This window comes from Stegostoma tigrinum, chromosome 29 (assembly GCF_030684315.1).
Source record: "Stegostoma tigrinum isolate sSteTig4 chromosome 29, sSteTig4.hap1, whole genome shotgun sequence".
NCBI classification, from domain to species: domain Eukaryota; kingdom Metazoa; phylum Chordata; class Chondrichthyes; order Orectolobiformes; family Stegostomatidae; genus Stegostoma; species Stegostoma tigrinum.
Genome location: NC_081382.1, coordinates 23,998,936 through 24,017,627, shown reverse-complemented (window position 1 = coordinate 24,017,627; position 18,692 = coordinate 23,998,936). Strand labels below are relative to the sequence as shown.

The following is an 18,692-nucleotide window of genomic DNA, read 5'->3' as shown; positions in this document are numbered from 1 at the left end:
GACCTTGCATCAACTTTGCCTCATACCTATACAGGGTCATTTCCACATTTTTTCACCCCTGAATTAAATTGTCTCTTTCGCTTAGAGGCAGATCTGAAAATACCAGGTTTAACCTGATGCGGAGCCTTCTCCCCAACAACAACTGTGCGTGTGGGTTGGTCCTATAAATGAACAGGAACCAGGGCAGTTTGATATCAAGCAACACTGTAACCTGCTTCTTTAGGCCGGCCTTCAATATTTGGACTGTTCTTTCTGCTCGACTATTGGACAATGGATGGTATAGAACTGCCCTTATGTGCCGACTGCCATTTGACTTCAGGAAATTTCCTGTTGGTAAATGACGTCCCGTTATCTGTGACCAATACTTCCAGGAATCAGTGTTTCATGAACGCTGTTTGCAGCTTCAAACTCAGGGATGACTTCATGCAAGTCCAAACACTTTGAATGGGCATGCACAATAACCAGGAACATTGACCCCACAAAAGAACTGGTACACTTGACATGTAACCGAGTCCAGGGTTTAACCAGCCATTCCCATGAGTGCGGGGCTGCTGCTGCTGGCAGTGTTTGTTGTTGGCATTCTGGGCACTGCCCCCCAACACAGCTAAATTGGCTTCCAACCCTGGCCAGCAGACATTGCTGCTTGAGAGCATCTTCATCATGGAAGTCCCCTGGATGCCCCTGATGAAGTTCGGCCAGAATCTGGCTGTGACCTATACTTAGGACAATCATTCTTGCTCCTCAAAGTAATATGCCATCCTCTACGATGATCTGGTCTCATCGGCTCCTAACCCTAACCCTAACCCTAACCCTATCGCAGCTTTCAGTCCTGGTTGCGATGGCCCCTCTGTCTCCTGCATAACCATCAGCTGGTTTAGTTTTGCTAGGACAGGATCTCTTTGCGCCGTCAGTCGGATATTGTCTGCGGTGACTGAAAGGGTGTCCCGGAAGTTTAAAAACATCACAGACTTTTCCAGGGGAGGAACCAGTGGTGGAGTATCTGCCAGTGGGAAATAGCTCAGGGTGTTCGCATAAGCCATTTGGCTTCCTGGATAGTGTTCTAGCTTGTACTTGTACGCACTGAGAATAAGGGCCCAATGCTGAATTCTACTAGAAGCTATGGGTGGCACTGCCTTTCCTTCCTTCAGTAGCCCTAACAGAGGTTTGTGATCTGTTAATATTTTCAAATTCTCATCCGTAATGGAATTTCCTCATACCAAAGGTGACTGCCAAACCTTCCTTTGTCGATCTCAGAATATTTATGTTCAGCATCTGCCAAAGCATACGCTATTGGGCCTTCCTCTCTGTCAACACTTGGAAGGTTTTGTGTCGATGCCTCAGGAAAAGTTAAATCCCTTATAACTCAAAATGCTGCTGGTCCACAAGCAGTCAGAAGGATTACTCATTGCTTTTCATCTGCCCCAATGTTATTAGCCTAGTAAAAATATCACATTCTTTCCATATACTTGGCCCAGCCTTTGGCAGCAGGACCAAACAGGTCAAGCTTTCCAAATAAAAGCTGCCAGAAATGCTTACCCCAACTCCAACATTACTGCTACAAGCAAATGTTCTTCAGGCATGTACAGTTTTCTCCTGTCACCTCAGAAATATCTGCACAGAGGCCAGTATCCCATCATCAAATCACTCTTTATTTACTTGTGCACAGGGCACTGACTGAGGCCATCCAGCTCAGAGCCAGTCCCCTCTACTGAGGAGATTCTAAACCTCCTGTTACTATTGGTCAGCCAGGGCTTTCCTGATTCAGGTTGTCAACCTGGGCCAATCAGGCACCTCGTAGTCAATGGGGTTCCCTGTGGTTTCAGTCATGACATCCAGGCATTCAGGAAGGTCAGTGACTTTTATACTGTGCCAGTGTAGGCACTATCGTCATCTTTCTGTTCAGCCCATTTCTGCTACTGCACGCACCTTCCACAAAGGCTCATGCTTTACCATTCTCACTATTGCATGTGACATTTAGCCTCACTGGCTCTCATCTACCGTATTTTCCCACACTGCATCACATTGTCAGTGCACTGTCTACTGACTCACTTGGGACATTTTCCAAGGTTTCCCCCACCTTCACCACCACTAATATCAATCCCCCCAACTATCATCATGACAGTACAGCAAGATGTACCCCCCTGTCTGATGACTGCGGCATAGTGGCCCGGCTTTGTGCCTGTGCTGAAATAAAAAGCAGCACAGTAGTCCTTCCTGTGAGCATTTAAGTTGCAATTGAAGGGACAAAGTGCAAAAAGGAAGGAAAGAATGCAGTGAGTGAACACTGAGAGCAAGCTAGCATCCGTGATACGCAACCTGTTCCAGTCTGAGTAGGGTGCCTATCCATTGACACAAAATGTCCTTACAGCAGCATTCCAATGATAATTGCCAACATGCCTCAAAGTACAGCATTGAAGTGTGAAAGTACTGTAAGTGGAATGGAGACGTCACATGATGGTACAGAGAGGACATTAGGTATCAGATGCCAACATTTGTGGATTTCAGTTGCATATGACCAGAGCCATGAAGCATGTACTGAGACCTTGGTTCTGGGTATCCAAGATAGTGACCCTTGAGGCGCAAGAGACAAACAGGAGTTGCCAGTACCAGCTCTGACTTCCATCTCAGGAACTCTGAGCATCTAACTCCTACCTGTCCCGTGGTACAATAGGAAACTACATATTGGTGAGTCCAAATTTGCAGCTATTGAAGCTGATAGCAAGCAATAATCCCTATTACTAAGCATCTTGCTACACCTGAGTGAGAATCTTGACTCGACATCTGAAATTTTGATCAAAGGTGCTACTAATTGTTCCCATCACTGAGATGGGCTGTGCTGGTTGTCTCATGCATTCACCTGGATTTCCCACCTTAGATCACATCATTCAGGGCCCTGTATGATTCCAACCTTAAAAATCATGTTGAGATTATCGATCAACCAGTGAGGATAGTTATAGGTGGAACATTAACACTGTGATAGCAGAAAGGAAGTCGCTGCGAAGTAAAGCCAGACAAGAATGAGGTGGAAATGATTACATGTACCGTAAGTGTAGTCTCAGAACTAGTGTCAACAAAATTAAAATTACAAGAAAAAGTGACGAGAACACAACAAAAAATTAAAAGAGCAAAACTGAAAGGAGAATGTTCAAGTGCAGAAGAAAGAATGAGGCAGCACATTGCTTGTGCAGGAACAAAACCCATATTCAAAATGGGAGGTAAGACCATCTTTATTAATGGTCTTCCCCACATCTTTTATGATATTATGTGCAAGCTTTAAGATTTAATTTCAATCTCCAATTTTTAGAATCAGTGCATTTTGAAATTATTTTGTTGGAGTTGTGCCAGTGATATTAGTATGTATTGACTTGTTTGAATACGTTTGGTATATGTATTTTTTATTTTTATCCAAAGTACATCAGTAGATTTTTCTTTTCACTGGCGAGAATATTGGCTTCCATGTGACTGTGATTACCTTGTGGTCCCTTTGTATAATAAAGGGATGACAGGCTCAAAAACAGTAAAAGGAAGATTTGGTAGCAAAGTTCCTATGAAAGATACAGAAAAGTTGAAAGTGACCCTTTGACAATAAGTTATAGGTGTGAGAGTGACAATAATAACATGGACAATGACTGACTAAGGTATGATATGTAAAAAAGGTATTATTATGGCAGTAAAAGAAAGGGGCGAAAAAGGAAAAGTGTGAACAGAATCAAGAGAGCATGATGTAATTTTAATTTTGTCTTTTTCTTCCTTTTTTTCTTGTGTTTCTCATCATATTTTTTTCTTTTGTTTCTTCACGGCAATTTAGTATTGTACTCTGAATTCAAGAATTCAGAAGGCGGTCACATCAAAGGAAGTGGACAGTTGTGCCCATTTACTTTTGTGGATAAATACAGAGATGTTGAATTTATTTATTTATCTGTGGGGATTTAAATGAGGATGGATTTGCTAGATGGCTGGTTTGCAATGCGGAGTGATGGCAACATCACAAATTCAGTTCCCGCACTGGCTGAAGCCATGAAAGTTCTGCCTTCTCAACCATGCCCCCTCATCATGAGGCATGGTGAATCTTAGGTTAAATCATCACCATCTGTCTCTATCAAGACAATAACCCAATGGTACTCCAGGATTATGATGATTTTACCTTTTACCTTCTTGATTGATTAATATTTACATAGTTGTGGAAAGGTTAACTTGTTTCACACTGTACACTTGGAAAAGCTCACGAAAAGAGACCTTCGCACAAAGGAAAGCAAGAACCATGACTGAAAATTTGAGGATAATAAAATTAAAAGAAAAATGATCGGTAATGACTTGAGGAAAAGAAAAGGTAGAAAAAAGAAGAGATTTTATTAGAGTAGAAGTACAGTAGTAGAGTAGAAGAATGAAATTGTTGCTCAATGTCAACTTATAAATCCACATAATATTTTCTACCTGTAGAATATTTTTAGCTAGCTTCTTGTAATCACTCAAACTGCTTGCTGTTACTATTGTACAAGATTGATTTTAGCAAACCATATCCTGTTTATTTCAACAACCATTAAGTCATTGCCAATATCAAAGTCTCAAACAGAGCACAGATCATATGTATTTTCTTTATTATTTGATATACTGGAAAAGTAAATTGTGTAAGTTTATAGTTCCATGAATCTGTTTAGGCTTTTCATTCTGTTATTACTTTTGCTTTAATACAATTATTGCCATAGTGTTGCTTTCTTCTTTCTTTCTCTTATCTAAGATTAATTTATTTCTACTCGCTCCTAACCTAGGTTTAAAAAAAAGTGTCTGCTATGTTATGCCAACAGAAACCTCAAGGAAGAGAATGCTTGCAACTTTAGCAATATTTGGCAGTTTGCATGAATGGAAATGACCCATCTAATAAATTTGCCTTTTACAGTCATGGAATTACATTTGGTTCAATTGAACAAAACATCAAGCAGAGCCCATAGTAGATGGCCAATGCAATACTGTCTGTTGCACTGAGGTTTAAGGAAAATTTCTGTTCTTTGATGTCAGTTAATTGTATATCAGTTGCAATTAATTACATGCAGAGCTTGAGTAAAAGTTACCTTGAGGCTGTTGAATTGTTGCGAACAGCTGATTCACTGATACCCTTTGAGGAAGTTAGCCTGCTGTCCTTACCCGGCTTATCTGTTACACGACTGATACAGTTCAGCACCAACCACAATGGTTTATCCTCGATAGCCGTTCAGCCGTATTAAATAACAGCAAACAAAGTCGCCATTGGATAAGCATATGGACGTACATGGAATAGTGTAGGTCAGATGGGCTTGAGATCAGTATGACAGGTCGGCACAACATCAAGGGCCGAAGGGCCTGTACTGTGCTGTAATGTTCTATGTTCTATGTTCTATGTGTAGACAGACACTTACTTCAATTGTGGAGAGTTTGTATTAGCTGTATGCCTGTAATGTTTCACTCTATAAATAAATTTTATACTGAGAAAGAGACAGCACAGTATGGAACTAGAGGAGCACAGCAGGCTGGGCAGCATCAGAGGAACAGGAAAGTTGACGTTTTAGGTCTGGACCCTTCCTCAGAAATGAGGAGGGGAGCTCAGAAATAAATTGGGAGAGGCTGGGGCTGGGGAAAGGTAGGTGGGATGGTGATAGGTGAGAGCAGGTAGGGAGTGGTGGGGATTGGTCACTGAGGAGGGAGGAGCAGATGGATGGGAGAGAAAATTTGACGCGTTGTGTCAGATCAAGGAGGTGGGGATGAGAGGGAGGGTTGCTCGTGGAATAAGGCCGGGAGTGGGGAGATTTTAATACTGGTAAATTCCATGTTGAAGAAGCCTGGATCCGATACCATCCTTCGCAAGCTGATTTTATAGAATAGCACAATGTCCAGTTTAAAATTACAATCCATTTTAATTAAAAATTAACAGACTGAATTTGATATCGAAGCAAGTATTTTTGTCGTAAGATGTTTACATACCCACTGTCATTATCCCAGCTGATTGTTATTCTCGACAGGTTAGATCCCAGAGTGAAACCTGACTTGATAGATATAAGTCGATAAAATGTGGAGCTGGAGGAGCACAGCAGGTCAGTCAGCAACTGAGGAGCAGGAAAGTCAACGTTTCAGCTCTGGGCCCTTCATCTGTTCTGATGAAGAGTCCAAACCCAAAACATCGACTTTCCTGCTCCTCAGATGCTGTCTGACCTGCATTCGTCCAGCTCCACCTTTTATTGACCCTGACTTCCAGCATCTGCAGTCCTTTCTATCTCTTTTGATAGGCATAAGCAAATTGTAAAAATAAAACTTGTGTGATCAGTCACTGAATATTCATAGGAGGCTGCCAGTTTAGTTTTGACAAATGAGCATAAGTTTATTGCACAAAAAAAGCAAATTATATCACAATCCAAAAGAACTGTTTGAAACAAGCTCGTTACAAATATCAGAAAGGATGGTTCAATTCTTTTAACCTCAATATTAACCTTACAGATACTGAAACCTCAGCAGTGTCACACCCATTGCCACTTTGAAGCTGGAAGTGCTGAAGGAACCCAGTAGGGCTGGCACCATTTTTGGGCTCATGGGGGTGTGAGAGAGAGACAGAGAGAGAGAGAGAGATATAGATATTCTTTTCCATCCAGTATGACTCTTTGACTTGAAATGTCACCTCTGTTTCTCCCTCCACAGATGCTGCCAGATCTGCTGAGTGTCTCCAGCACTGTTTTTTTTCAGATTACAACACCTGCAGTAGTTTCTTTTGATCTTCTTCAATGATCCCTATTCAGTTGGCATTGCTGTAATTGTCTTATTTTTGGAAAAGTTCTGCATTCACAATCGTAAAATCCCTGCAGTGTTGATACAGGCCCTTCGGCCCAACAAGTCCACACTAAACCTCAGAGCATCCCACCCAGACCCATCCCCCTAAAACCCACCTAATTTACACCCCCCTGAACACTACGAGCAATTTAGCATGGCCAATCCACCTAACCTGCACTACTTTGGACTGTGGGAGGAAACCCATGGGCTTCCCTTCAGCCCAGACTGCTGGATTTTCCTATACTAACACCATGCCTTCTGTTAAGGACGTCTCTCTAGACCCACAGATGCAGACTGTAACTCATTGCCTTTTTGAATGCTCTGTCTCTGTCTCCCTAGGTCATTGGACACATTATTGCTAGGCAGCAACTCTGTTTTTTTACTGTTTCGACACATTGAACTGTTAACTCCCAGCTGTTCTTCAAGGCTGTAAATCCTCCATACAAATGCATGTATGAACACACCAGACACCAGGTACCACATTCCAAACAACCTAAAATGAAACTAAATTTCATGTCTTCCCCCTTTCTACCACACAATAATAAAAATATGATTTCAACTTAAATTGCTCTTCCAATTTAGAAAGCAAGTTCTCAAAAATAAGGTGTTACATGCCTTTGTTGCATGTACTAATAGCCAGTTGCACTTCGCTCCTCCAAACTAAAGCCAAATATCATCTTATATTCTTGTATCACACAGTACAATTGTGTTTTATCTAAATGAGGTTAAATCTCTCAAAATTAGATTTTTGCAATTACTTTGAAAGAATAATTATTTCTGTATATATTATATATATGCACATTATATACATTGAACAACTGCAATCCTTTGAATTGAACATTGTTCTGACCTTCCAACTAAATCACTTTTCTGCTTTTTGTAGGAAGTGACAAATCTTATCATCAGTGGCTGTTAACAGTGAAGGTGAGTGGAATCTATCATTCTTACCAAAATGCAAAAGGAAATAAAAACTTATATTAAATGGAAAGATGGCCAGGAGTAAAATGAATGTAGACTCCCCTTGTATGTTCCTTAAGTCTGCATATTGAACTGAATTGCTACATATAAACTGTGTGAAGAACACAGCCAAGGATCTATAATCTCCAGATGTTAGCCCTATGTTATGATTTGATAATCAGGATACAGGAGTGCATTACCTTTCTAGCCTTCACAGGCTTGTATCACAGACCTTTTTTCATCTACCTTCTTGAGCCAATTGCTAGAATGTGCTTGATTACATGATTCGGAGAAGTAAACTGGGTGAATTACTTACCTTCTCCTGTGTAAATAGCTGCCTGGATCTATGCTTGGTAACTCAACTTAAATAGTGCTGCAAGTTGATTCCCACACAGTAGGGATTTGCAGTATTGATCGTTACTTTATAGCAACATCGACATTCTAATCATTCTCTATTATTTGTAAGTCATCCTGTTCACTATGTACTAAATATGTTTTTGTATTTATTTCCATTTATGTTTTATAACAGGTTTACAAAACAATAACTTAACTGGCCTTTATAGTAAATTTCAATTCATTTTCCAGTTAAAAATATTAAATTTTCTTGGCATCCCAATTATTTCCAAGCAACATGAATTGAAAATACCATTACTGATATAGGTAGGAACAACTATTCTGTCAGACTTCTTACCATAATGTATGTAGATGTGAATAAGTTTTCGACTTATCTGAAAGGATATGAAAAAATTGATAAACTCAAATTTCAGTTCTGAAATTACAAGTGAGAGAATATTTTAAGCCTCTCACCTCACGTAACATGAACTTTAAACACTTTCATTAATTTTGTGTACTGTCTGGGCAGAGAAAAGTAAAAATGTTTCTTAATTGAAAAAGTCTGTTAGTTAACTTAAATTTCTTGTGCACGTTGTAACTTGGGTATAGAATTTCCAGTGCACTACTTGTTGGATGAAAGAGAAGTGTTAAGATTTCAAAGCAAGCTTCTTCAGTTCAAGTAATTTCCCAGCTGCATGATCATGTCCCTGGGTTGCTAAATTCAATTTTAACTCCTGGTAAGACATTCTTAACTATTGGGCCCTAATTTAAATCAAGACATTCAGCTGCTCAGTTGTTTCCATCACAAAGCAGCATTGGCTGTTGGTGGAGGATGAGAATTGGATGGCCCTGAGGCACTGGGTAGCCATGTTATTGAGCTAATGGGCAACAGAGGTTTAGACCTGCCTTGTAGAGTGCACTGGAACACATTAAATTCCATTGCAGTCCCATGCAGTATGAAATGCTGAGTTGTATTTATTAATTAGATTCCCACTGGAGACTGCACATTCACCACCAGAACCTACAGTGATAAAGCTGCAGAAATGTGGGAAATCGAGCTGTTCTATTTTTAAATGCACTGTCAGTCAGTTCCTGTTGATAGAAAGAACCATTTGAATATTCCACTATGTATGGTGCTGCTATCTTAAACATTTCAATACATACATTGACAGGCGAGTTCAGTATTTATGTCATACACTGGACAACTGTCTATAAATAGTTTAAAAATACAAGCTTTAGGTTTTAATTGATTTATATTGGTATTAGATGATTATGTATAAGCAATTGAGTTCTTTAAATATTTAGTACTGGATTCTTCTTCCTTATTTCAGTTCAATATAAATAACATTCTTTGCCTATTAGGCCTAATTATTTCATTAGCACGAGAACAAGAACTAATCTTGAAAACATAAACTCAAGGGGCATTCCTCTCTGACCTATAAAATTGATTGAAATTAAATGATAGTTGTCTCAGCCTTTAAAAAAAAATAAATTTGTTCAGAAAGAAAGGGTTGATGCATGAATAACTGATGAATCTGGTGTTTTGAGAATTTCTTTTAACAGTGATGACACAGATAATTCTGAGTATTGTTCAGAATGCAGAAACAATGTGGAAATGTAACCTCCCATTCCACACAATTACTCTCAAGACTAATGCTTCTTCAAATGCAATATGAAAAATTAATTTGAGTTCAACTTTGTTGCATTTGTAGCATTACTGTGTTTAAAGTCACTTTACAGAACTGTTCTCTAAATCTTAATAAGTCAAATAAAGGGATAGACTTCAACTAAGTAAGTAAGAGAGACAAATTATCCCTGCCTGCAGCTTTTGACACCATTGATTCCACCATCTTCCTACTAAATCCAGCAGAATGGGCCTGCACGTACCTGGTTCCAATCTTAACTCTGCAATCCTAGTCAAAGAATTGCCAGCAGTGGATTTATTCTTCCCATTTCAGCACAGTTACCTCCACTGTCCATCAACGAGCTATCCTTGGCCCCTTTCTGTTCCTCATTTACATTCTGCCCCTTGGCAACGTTATCTGGCAACACAACATCAGTTTTCATATGTATGCTGATGACTATCTCTCCCAATCCTACAACCATCTCTAAATTACCAGGCTCCTTTTTTAACATTTAGTAATGGACGAACCTCAATATTCTGCAATTAAATATTTTGAAGATGGAAACCATCTTTGATCCCACAAGCTGTGGTCCTTTGGCATCAGCTCCATCACTGCTCCATGATGACTGCCTAACATTGAACCAAACTGTACACAACCTGGCTGCCATAATTGACCCCAAGATGAGCTTCTGGCCATTTATCTGTACCATCATCAAGATCACCTATATCATCTGGCCCTGCCTCCATCCTGAGTCTTTTGTTACTGAAGCCTTAGTCAAGCCTTTGTATCATCCAGACTTGACTATTCTCATGCATTCTTGGCCAGGCTCCCACATTCTATCCTTTGTAAGTTTGAGGTCATCCTGCATTAAACTTCTTGAAAGTAAAATGTTGTAATTTCATATCCAAACCATCAATTTGTACTTAAAGTTGAATCTCTTAGTAATCCAAGATCAAGACGATTACTAAAAAAAAATGCCAATTCAGTTTCGTTTCAGTGTTCGTGCGATGAAATTTTAAAAGCAATTGCTTTTTTAAAAATTATCTGCCCTGACATAATTTTAAAGTGTTAACCTATTAAATATATTTTTCTTGATTAAATATGCCATCTGGTCCTTCCAGTTTTAAATTCACTGTGTGATGAGTTGAGACAGTGATTCTGAATGGACTGCTGAAAACCAATAAAGTAAGCAGTTTATGAGGCCTTGTTTTGTTTTAAGTTGGAACAATAGAAGCAGCCTGAATGGGTATGGTCAAGCTCCCACCGAACCAGAATTGTTAGTTTTAGCTTTAAGCAGTTATTGGGTCATGAAGCTGGATGTGGAAGCTAGTCTGTCATAGCTAAAAGCTGGGGTTCTGTTCCTGCTGCTAGAATTGCATGCAAGACAATCTATTTTTCTGAATTTGCCTTTACCAAGGATGTGTTTTTGGGATGTTGCTATATTCAAACAGTTAATCAGTAGTTAATATATCTAGTATTTTGTTAAGCAGTTTAATAGAGTTACAGTTCAGCCAGTTCTTTTATTTCCATTTTGTTTGTATTCTAACTGTCGTGTAAAAATAAAGTGTCTTTTGTTTAAAGTCAAGTAGTTTGACCAATTGAATTGCATCTGGAATGCAATGCCTTTTATATACCTTTTAAAGTAAGAAAAAATTAGGGTCAAGGCTATCTTAGTGTGTATTGAGGGGGGCTGATGTGGTCCATAACAATAGAAATGTGCTACGTCTTGTGTTTTAATTTGCTTAATAGGAATTGTATAGGTGTTTTTCCTGATTTGAAATAATGCATAGTTGCAGTAGTATACTAGCTATCTAAAGATCATTATTTTAAGAAAAGGGCATTGTGACAAGTTATTTTTAAAAGCACAATACAGCAATACAAATATGAGGGTAATTTAAATGCAAAAAGTAAAGAGGGCGAGTTGCTGTTGTTTAAAATTGAACGTTTTGAGTTCTGGAAGAAGGAATGTGTTTGTGTTTTGAATTTTGGCTGCTGTTTTTCTGTCCCAACACCAAATCTTCAGGAGTGTCATGCATTGTGATGAAAGACTTTATCTAAACAATGTACAGTTCTTTATATGTTTCAAGGGTATGTCATAGAATGTTATACAACACTTCTAATATCTCATTTGAAAGAGCATATGTTTAGGAAACAATTTTGTGTTCCCTCCCAAATCCCTTTCCTTTATTTCTGGAGTCTCCTTCATGATTAGTAATCATTTCCTCAACCAACTCTCTGACTGTTCTATTTTCCCTTCATGTACTCAGTCTGCCACTTGTCAGTTTGAAATATGCTCATTTTACTTCACCACCTTCACATACATCCTGATCTCTGTTACCTCAGCAGGGAATTGATAACTTTCTAGAAATAGAATCCTCTTCATTGCTGCACCTCACCTCTTCATGCGGATGCATTTTATAACTTAACTTTACAGACTTAATAGCACAAAAAATGGAAGGAAGCAGAGGGAGAGTCTTGAGACACTAAGAAAATAAAATACAAATTTATTTTAGAAACGCGAATAGGTAGTTTGATAATAATAATCATCAAAACAAGATGATTGAATTCAAGGAACAATAGATTAAAAGATGTAAAAGGAAGCACTTGAAAGCATAAAAAAAGTTCGGAACAAATAAAAATCTGTAAACCTACTAAAAATAAGAGACAGCAACACACCAAACTTGCTCCAGGACTGTATCTTCAATAACTCGTTGTTCATCAGAATCTTACACTGAGACAGATTACCATAACTGTTTGAAATTTTGGAAGTCCAATTCCTACTTACCAGAGTGCAAATATGTCTACTTGGAAAAACATCATAGATTCTCATCATCGGAATGACCCTGTTGGACCAGGTCTTTGGTAGAGGTGTCCAATTAACCCCAATCTCATTCTCAATATCATGCTCTGCCCTCCTACCTTTGCAAATTTTCATTTTCCTATCTGCATTCCATTAACAGCTACTTCTCCCATTCTTTCAGCCGTAGTATTTTTTTCTTAAAATAAATTCTCTTTTTGATATTTTGTCAGTTATTTATATCTGTGTTTTCTGGCTACCGATCTACCCACTTGTTTGCCCTTAATCTATCAGTAGCTTCATAATTTTAAACACCTCTAAGTCTCCCCTAACCTTCTGTGCTCTCAGCAGAACAATCCTTGTTTCTCCGTATATCACATCACTGGTTTTATTCTGGCAGATCTCTGTGCTTTCTCCAAGGCCTTGACATCCTTTGTTGAATTTTGTTCTGTTGTTTCTTTCATATTTTTGCTGTAAAAATATTCAGGGGTGTATGTCCTTCACAGTATGACTTTTCCCAGTGAGAGAGAGTCAAGTTCAGCCAATTATCCTTATTATTTTAAACCCTGTATCCTCAGAATGCTTGTCAGTGGCCCTTCATTTTCTAATGCTTTTAATTTGCTTTTATTGTGTATTGAGAATATTAATGATATCCTGTAACAAACGATTTGTCATAGCTCAGGTCTGTTCAGAGATTAGCGTTTAACTGCTTTCAGAAATTTTTCTGCAAAACTGCAGCTATCAGGCATGAAATCAAGCTATAACATGCCTGGAAATGCATTAAATTTGTCAAGGGTTGTGCCACTGCCCCAAATCACTTGTCCTATTTAATTCTGGGAAGTAATCATTTTTAAAAAAAAGAAGCCTTGGTTCTGTGGCTGAAGCATGTGAAATGTATATGTCATCTTAAAGCATTTATAATATTATAAACGTATTCTGCAAATGAATTAACCACCCATATATTAACAGAAAGGAAGTGGAGCCATCATAAATACAATGAAGACTAAGGCAAATCCTGCAATGAAGACAGTGTACAAGTTTGTAAGTAGGCGATTTTAATTTGGTTGAAAAAGATGAAGTGTAAAACATCTGTTAAATTCAGTAAATTGTTCATGATGATTAAATGTGAATAGATACAAAATGCTGACATTCAGTAGGATGAGGTGTATCTAGCTGAAATTTGTGACTTCAGTGACTGTACAGTCAAGTGTTAAAAGTGAAGAGCTAATCTTAATTTGGGGTAATTTCAAAATCTCATCAGCAGCATTGTTCGGGTTTTTAATTACTTGGAGGTAGAATGCTAGTAAGTAGCCAGGGAAGTACTTCCCTTGCTGCTGATTGAACCCTTGTTCAAAGAAGAATAGGCTTTGTTTGCCTCAAAATGTTTTGTAATGTTTCCATACCCAGGTGGGGCATTTTTCTCTCCTCCTCTAAGGGATAAATGATTTGCTGTCTCCATCTTCCAAATGCCTGTAATTGCAGGAGGAATGGAAGTAAACAACACAGGAGGTTGAGGGGTAATTTGATTAAGGCAGGGTAATAGAGAATGTGAAGATGAGATTTAATGAAAGTTTATTTTCTAGTTAAACAGGCTTTTGGACTAAAAGGAAAAGATTGTTTGCTCTGATTCAGGAGTCAATGAAGAGGAATTATCCATCGTAACTCCCTCTGATAGAGTGAGGAAAAGACTTGGAAACACTTCTTTTTAAATTGTTGGAAAACTGAGTCTCTAGAGCAGGGTCCACTACAACATTAAGCGAAAATGGATTAAATGTTTGATGCAGATCAGTGGTATGTCCAAGAACATAGTCACTACAAATATAATTAGCTGATGAGCTATTAAAATGATTCTTGTTAGCTTGACATTGATATTGAGTGGTATCTCCTGCCTGGATGCCCATCTGGGGGCGATCTAATAATGCTTCTTCCAAGACTCCGCTATGGGCTCTTCCTTCATGTGTCGGGCTGATTATCTAGACAACTATAGACGTTGGCAATAAAAGAATATTACAGGTGTCTTTGTAGAATGCCTAAAGCGCTCTAGGGAACGTTTTGACCTTATTTTTAAAATCCTGTGCTGAATTGCATCGTTAAGTCACTAGTAAATTATTCAGATTATGACAGAGTGTAAAATTGGTACCTGGTGTCAGAAGTAATAAAATTTGAAAACCTAATTGTGCTTATCATTAAACAATTGAAAAAGATAATGTGGTGCTACTGAGCCAATTGCTTTCTGAATTATCTTAGCATTTGCATATATGTGAATTTCACCCTTCAACATTTGCTTCCATTTAAACTTCTCAGGAGCTCAGCTATTTTGCTGTAGAGCATTCTGTGACTAAGGTGACTTATTTGCAGGGTTCTACTTCTGTCCTTTAATTCCACCATCTGAATCATTTCTCTTTTGCAAGATATTGCAAATTAGCAGCCTTTTTAGTTCTGACGAAAAGTCAGTAATCTGAAATGTCAGTTTTGATTCTGTATCTATAAAGATGCTGCCTCACCTCTAGAGTATGTCCAGTGTTTTCTGTTCTTATTTTAGGTCTCCAGCATCCACAATATTTTGCTTCTGAAACAAAACGTTCACTTGGCCAAGAATCAAACATTTCCGTTCTTTGCTGTAGAGCTATTCATTTTAATCTTGATCAAGTGCTTACTTCAATAATAATCACTGTTTAAAACTTTGAAATGTCCATCAGTATTTAAAAGTTTGCAGTTTTTGTTTGTTCTATTTTCTCCTCTTGGATTGTTCCAAAATAGTGGAATAGAAATGGTTCAACGAAAAGTCTTGTTGCCAATGGAAACAAATGAAGTACTATGAAGAGGTTTAAATTGAATTCTCTTCTGCAATTCTAGGCAAAAGATCATGCAAAAATGGGAATAAAAGAAGTGAAAAATCGTTTGAAGCAAAAGGTATTTTTTTCTTCTTACAAAGTGTTCTGCGTTAAGTACTAAACCAGCAAACGTATTTTGTGATCAATATGAAATTGTTTGAAGCACTGTTATGACCACACTTGAAAATGCATTAACAGAGACAATATTGAGTGAGCTTTTTGGAAAAATGTGGATAGCTGCCCAAGGTCTTTTCTTTCAAGAATGCTCCTTTGTTTCCACCTGAGTTTTACTCTTGATGTCTGAGCAAATGGTTAAAGCATTAGAGATAGGGTGGGTAAAGCTTTCACTTTTATGCCCAGCAGCAGGCTTTAACTTGAACATCACAAGTACATCTCTATTGGACTGTTATCTATGTTTCTATTTACTACAGTTCTGAACTTTGTGGTCTCAATGAGAATACCAGTTAATGACTTACTATGGTTAGTTTTCATCCAGTGCGTAAAATGTTGAGACTGCCCAAACTAATTCACTTTAGATTCTTTATTCCTTCTCTAAATAAATTTATACCTGTCCCAAATGCCAGTTGCAAGTGTGGTAAAGTATTTGTGTTTCACGGAAATGTAATTAAACAATATTACAAGTCAAAGATGGAAGGCAGTAGGAGGAAGGGGCAAAGCCAAGAAGTGATTACAAATGGAAGCTCATTAATTTTTCGAAAAACAATTACTCAGGATACAATTAGTAGTCACATGGACAAATGTGGACTGATTCAAAAGTGTTAACATGGATTTATGAAATTCTGACTAACCAGCTAGGGTTTTTTGAAGAGGTAGAAAAGAGTGTTGATGAGGGTACAGCTGATGTTGTGGTGTGCATGGATTTCCAAAATGTGTTCAATACAGTACCACACAACAGACTTACGAGAAAAGTAACTGGTCATGGAATAAAAGGGACAAAATCCATTGTAAATATAAAATTTGTTGAGGTATAGGAAGCGGAGTGTAAAGGTTAATGGTTACTTTTTGAGCTGGAAGGAGGTTTGTGGTAGAGTTCCCTCGGGTCACTGTTGGGACCTTTGCTTTTCTAGATATAAATGATCTCGGTCTTGTTGTATAGGGGGCAATCTGTGTGGACAACACAACTTAAGAGATTTGTAAACTGAGAGGACGTCAGTAGAGCATTTCAAAAGGACATTGGCTCGGTGATAAAGTGGGCAAATAGCTGGTAGGTGAAGTTCATTGTGAAGAAAGTAAGGTGATGCACTTACAAAGAACACAAGATACACTATATTCTAAAAGGTGTACAGGGACAGAAAGTGCAAGACGGGTAGATAGAACTATTTTTTTAAAAAAGGCATAAATAAAAGCTAAAATGTGATTTGTTAAAAGTTTACAAAATCATGAGGAGTCTGAACAGAATGGATAGGACGAAGCTGCTCCTACTTGTAAACAGATCAAGAAACAGAAGGCACAATTCTAATGTATTTTGCAAAAGAAGCAAATGCAAGGTGAGAAAAAGGTTTTTACACACTGAGTGATTAATAGCCAACACAGCTACTTCATTAGCAAACAATTTTTAAAGTAATCCGTAAAACTTGAGAACAGGCATGTATCATTCACTTCCAGTTTTCTTCATGTGGATCATGTGAACCATACTGTTGGTGGAACCTGGCTTCAAAGTTTGCATTGAAAACAGACAAGTTAACCTCCTGAACGAAAGCCAATCTTACCAACTAAAAATGTGTAAAAATATACGTCCTAGAAATAAATCCATGAATAGCGACATTCAGACCTCCTTTCATAGTATTGAAGTTTGCCATAATGCACAATTTAATAAATATGTTTCAAGAAGTAAGATTTTCTTCATATTTCAAAAATGATCTCTTATTGCAAATGTATTAGAAACCTGCTCCCACACTGTAAACAGTTGACACAACAGTATCGACCTTAATATCACTATCCTTCGAGTCCAGTTCTCTAGTTCATAAAACATAGAACAGTACAACACAGTACAGGCCCTTTGGCCCACGATGTTGCGCCGAACTTTTACCCTAATCCTAAGGTCTGTCTGACCTCTAGCCTTACCTTATACTATCGTCCATATGCCTATCTAGTAGCTGCTTACATCCCCCTAATGAGGCTGACTTCACTGCCCTCGCTGGCAATGCATTCCACGCCCCTACCACTCTGAGTGAAGTATCTACCTCTCACATCTCCCCTGTATCTACCTCCACTCACTTTAAAACTATGCCCCCTCGTAATAGCTATCTCCACCCTAGGAAAAAGTCTCTGGATGTCCATTCTATCTTATCTCTGATCATTTTGTGCACCTCTATCAAGTCACCTCTCATCCTTTGTTGTTCTAAAGAGAAAAGCCCTAGCTCTGTCAACCTTTCCTTGTTAAGACCTTCCCTCCATTCTAGGCAACATCCTGGTAAGTCTCCTCTCCACCTTTTCCAATGCCTCCATATCTTTCCGGTAATGATGCGACCAGAACTGAACACAATACTCCAGATGTGGCCAAACCAGGCTTTTGTATAGCTGGAGCATAACTTCATGGCTCTTGAACTCAATACCTCTATTAATGAAAGCTAACACACCATACACCTTCTTAATAACTCTACCCACTTAGGTGGCAAATTTCAGGGAACTGTGGACATGAACCCCAAGATCCCTCTGCTTCTCCACACTGCCAAGAATCTTTCCATTAACCCTGTATTCTGCTTTCAAGCTTTCTGGCACTATACCTGTGGACAGTGAGGACAAAAAGATCATCACCAAAGGCTCTGCAATCTCTTCTCTTGCTTCCTGTAGAATCCTTGGATAAATCCCATCAGGCCCGGGGGACTTATCTATCCTCAACTTCCTCAAAATTCTTAACACATCTTCCTTTCTAACATAGACCTTCTCTAGCCTACCAGCCTGTTTCACACTGTCCTCCTCTACAACTAGTTCCCACTGAGTTGTGAATACTGAAGAAAAGTATTCATTAAGGATCTCTCCTATCTCTTTAGGTTCCGTGCACAAATTCCCTTTACAATGCTTGATTGGCCTTACCCTTTCTCTGTCATTCTCTTATTCCTCATGTAAGTGTAAAAAGCCTTGGAGTTTTCCTTGATTCTCTCTGCCAAGGTTTTCTCATGCCCCCTTAGAGTTCTTTTAAGCTCTTTCTTCAGCTCCTTCCTGGATAACTTGTATCCCTCTAGAGCCTTTACCATTCCTTGTTTCCTAAGCCTTACATAAGCATCCTTCTTCGTCTTAACCAGTCATTCAACCTCTCTTGAGAACCAAAGCTCCCACACTTGACTGCATCTTCCCTGCCTGCTAGGGACAAACATTTCGAGCCGACACAGT

The 18,692-nt window shown here is 38.6% G+C and overlaps 1 protein-coding gene across 5 annotated transcripts in view; it reads left to right on the top strand.

The window, feature by feature from the left end:
- LOC125465413 (DENN domain-containing protein 1A-like) overlaps window positions 1-18,692 on the top strand; it is a 522,997-nt gene that overhangs the window by 426,684 nt on the left and 77,621 nt on the right. For all 5 annotated transcript variants that reach the window (XM_059638169.1, XM_048558890.2, XM_048558889.2 and 2 more), the window contains exons 16-18: window positions 7,676-7,716; window positions 13,474-13,545; window positions 15,361-15,417. In XM_059638169.1, coding sequence (XP_059494152.1) covers window positions 7,676-7,716; window positions 13,474-13,545; window positions 15,361-15,417 — 170 coding nt within the window. The remainder of the gene's footprint in view (window positions 1-7,675; window positions 7,717-13,473; window positions 13,546-15,360; window positions 15,418-18,692) is intronic.